The sequence below is a fragment of the Pinus tabuliformis genome, chromosome 2_2 (assembly GCF_031772625.1).
Source record: "Pinus tabuliformis cultivar Carrire ecotype Pingquan chromosome 2_2, CPIR1, whole genome shotgun sequence".
In the NCBI taxonomy this organism is placed as follows: Eukaryota; Viridiplantae; Streptophyta; class Pinopsida; order Pinales; family Pinaceae; genus Pinus; species Pinus tabuliformis.
Window position 1 is genome coordinate 386,088,931 of NC_142300.1, and position 2,584 is coordinate 386,091,514.

The following is a 2,584-nucleotide window of genomic DNA, read 5'->3' on the forward strand; positions in this document are numbered from 1 at the left end:
TATAAAGGATTTAACTTCACCACTGTTGTTTAGGTAAAGTAGGCATTGGAGTTTCCCTGGTATTGCAGTGCGCCCAGATGGGAGGCAAGGAGCTTTATTGAAATATATGGACAAAAGAGCTCGTGGCTCAAGTACTAGCACTCTTAATTATATGAATTTGACTTATCTTCAAATTACGAAAATTGTAGTGCCATACTAAATCCTCTTTCCACATTTTTATTTAGGTCGAATTTCAACCAAAAAGTTCTGGAGTTAGCCAAATTGGACTTCAATATCGCGCAATGCATACATCAGAAAGAGTTACAGTTTATTACAAGGTAGTGATCGGTACTTTGTGATTTTCATAATAACTATCTGCCAATTAATTCATCGTAGTGTAAACATTTTCTTAATATTAAGAAAAAATCAGTATCCATACCTAAATGTGGTTGTATTTAAATAAAACTCGCTAATATTACGCAGAAAGAAAGATAAACTGATTGTCAGTTTTGGTGGATCAAGATAAGGGATGACCCTCTGCCATACTTTTTTGTTCTGTGTAGGTGGTGGCGAGAGACAGAATCGCACAGCTGAATTTCTACCGGAAACGTCACGTGGAATATCTTTTTTGGGCTGTAACATGCATCTTCGAGCCCGAATTCTCTCAAAGCAGAACTGCCTTTGCACAAGTTGCTGTGGTGGGAACTGTTCTAAATGACCTCTATGACACTCACGGTCTGTTGGACGAACTGAAAACCATCACACAGGGAGTAAGACGGTGAATTCAAAACCATCACTTCTGCAAATTGCCTATTGATTTATTCCTAGTTTCTCAGCATATTCCAATCATATATATCATGGGCCTCGAATATTTTAATTTTAATTAGTGTTTGTGCCATTTTCAGATGGGATCTTTCATTGATAGATGGCCTTCCAGACCACATAAAAATTGTATTCAGGTTTCTTTTCAATACAGCGAATGAATTGGCTGTTCAAGTCGTTAAAGAGCAAGGGCGGGATATGACAGCCATATTAAAAAATAGCGTATGTGTTTAGAAAGATATGCGACTTGTAGAGGGATTAGATTAATGGGATGTTTGTAGTATTTCTATTTTACTTCCACGATGTACTAAGAATGCAGATAGCGGTGCAAAAGTGATTTTTTACTTGAAAGAGAGAAGAAGACGAACACATTAACGATTAACCATTGATAAACTTTTACCGGTTGCATGATCAGTGGCAGCGATTTGTGGAGGCTTCCCTGCAATATGCGGAATGGATAGCAACTGGTTGTGTGCCCACGTTTCGTGAATACATAAAGAATGCCATCCCTAGCTCAGGGATGTGTATTGTCAATCTGTTTCCGCTTCTCTTGTTGGGCCAACTTCTCCCAAACAACATTCTGGAGCAAATATATTCTCCGTCTAAGATGCAGGAGCTCTCAGAATTGACGGTCAGACTCATCGACGACTTAAAAGATTTCGAGGTATCTAGATTTATTTAAAGACCGTTTAAACAAATATTGCATGCAAAATACTGATTTGTCTTCACTAATTGCAATGAAGGACGAGAATGAAGGCGGGGAGATAGCTTCAATTATAGAGTGTTACATGAAAGACAACCCTGATTCTACCCTGGAAAACGCGTTAAATCACATCAAGGGTATCCTTCATCTTTCGCTTCAGGAATTCAATCGGGAGTTTCTTAAGGAAGACAGTGTACCATTATGTTGCAAGAAGCTCACTTTCAATATAGCGCGAGGCCTTCAATTTCTGTTCAGATACGGAGACGGCATATCCGTATCTAACAACGAAGTGAAGGACCAGATATTCAAAATTCTCGTCGACCAAGTGCCAATTGAGGAATAATGACGACCCCGTTTCTGTTACTAGGTGCGTGTATTAAGTATGTTTTGAATGTTCTTTGCTTTAATGCGCATGTTCATGGTGCCATAGATTAAATAAGTGACGGGATTAACAATAAGAGAATTTGTTTCGCTAAGTTCTGCCAAAGTGCCTGTGGAAATTGTTCCTCGACATATTCCAAATATCGTCTACCGCAGTTACAATCATCACCCAATAACCGCTGCACCATTTTCCATTTTTTTTCACTGTATTCTTATATGTTTTATCATCTGAAAAATATATTATATTTTCTTTATGGTTGGTTGGATTTGTAGTTGGTTGGATTCGTTACGTATTATATGGGTACAAGTTCTAGGTTATCTTTTTTTTCTTTTTTTCCTATTGTTATTGTTATGGGGTAGAATTTATGAATAATTATTATTTCAAAAAACTATTTGTTTCCTCATTTTTATTAAAATAATAATAATAAGATAATTAAAATTAATGTAATTTTATATTAAAATTTAATATATTTTAAAACTTTTTATGTCATAGAATTAGTGCCATCTTAGTATTTAAATTATTGTAAAAACAAGATTTGGATTTATGGTTGGATTGTAGATATTTTTCTAATCTTTTGTAATAAAGATATAGTGTGAAATTTATAGTCACTAATCCATTTACCAAAACAAAAAGACATTTTTAATTAATAAAGCTTTAGTATTATTAATTATTAATATTTATTTATAAACATTGGATCA

At 35.1% G+C, this 2,584-nt stretch overlaps 1 protein-coding gene across 1 annotated transcript; it reads left to right on the top strand.

Annotated features, from left to right (window-relative positions):
• Nucleotides 1–281: 281 nt before the first annotated feature.
• Nucleotides 282–1,847, top strand: LOC149192880 (alpha-humulene synthase-like). Its single transcript, XM_089407145.1, has 5 exons — nt 282–317; nt 543–757; nt 885–1,023; nt 1,217–1,465; nt 1,545–1,847. Exons 1-5 carry the CDS (start codon nt 282–284, stop codon nt 1,845–1,847), a joined length of 942 nt encoding a protein of 313 aa, XP_089263271.1.
• Nucleotides 1,848–2,584: the final 737 nt, after the last annotated feature.

Excerpts from the sequence above, each read along its gene's own strand:
- LOC149192880 (XM_089407145.1), top strand. The coding sequence starts at position 282 with ATGCATACATCAGAAAGAGTTACAGTTTATTACAAG. Across the intron at positions 318-542 it reads GAGTTACAGTTTATTACAAG|GTGGTGGCGAGAGACAGAAT; the intron begins GTAGTGATCGGT and ends TGTTCTGTGTAG. Across the intron at positions 758-884 it reads ATCACACAGGGAGTAAGACG|ATGGGATCTTTCATTGATAG; the intron begins GTGAATTCAAAA and ends TGCCATTTTCAG.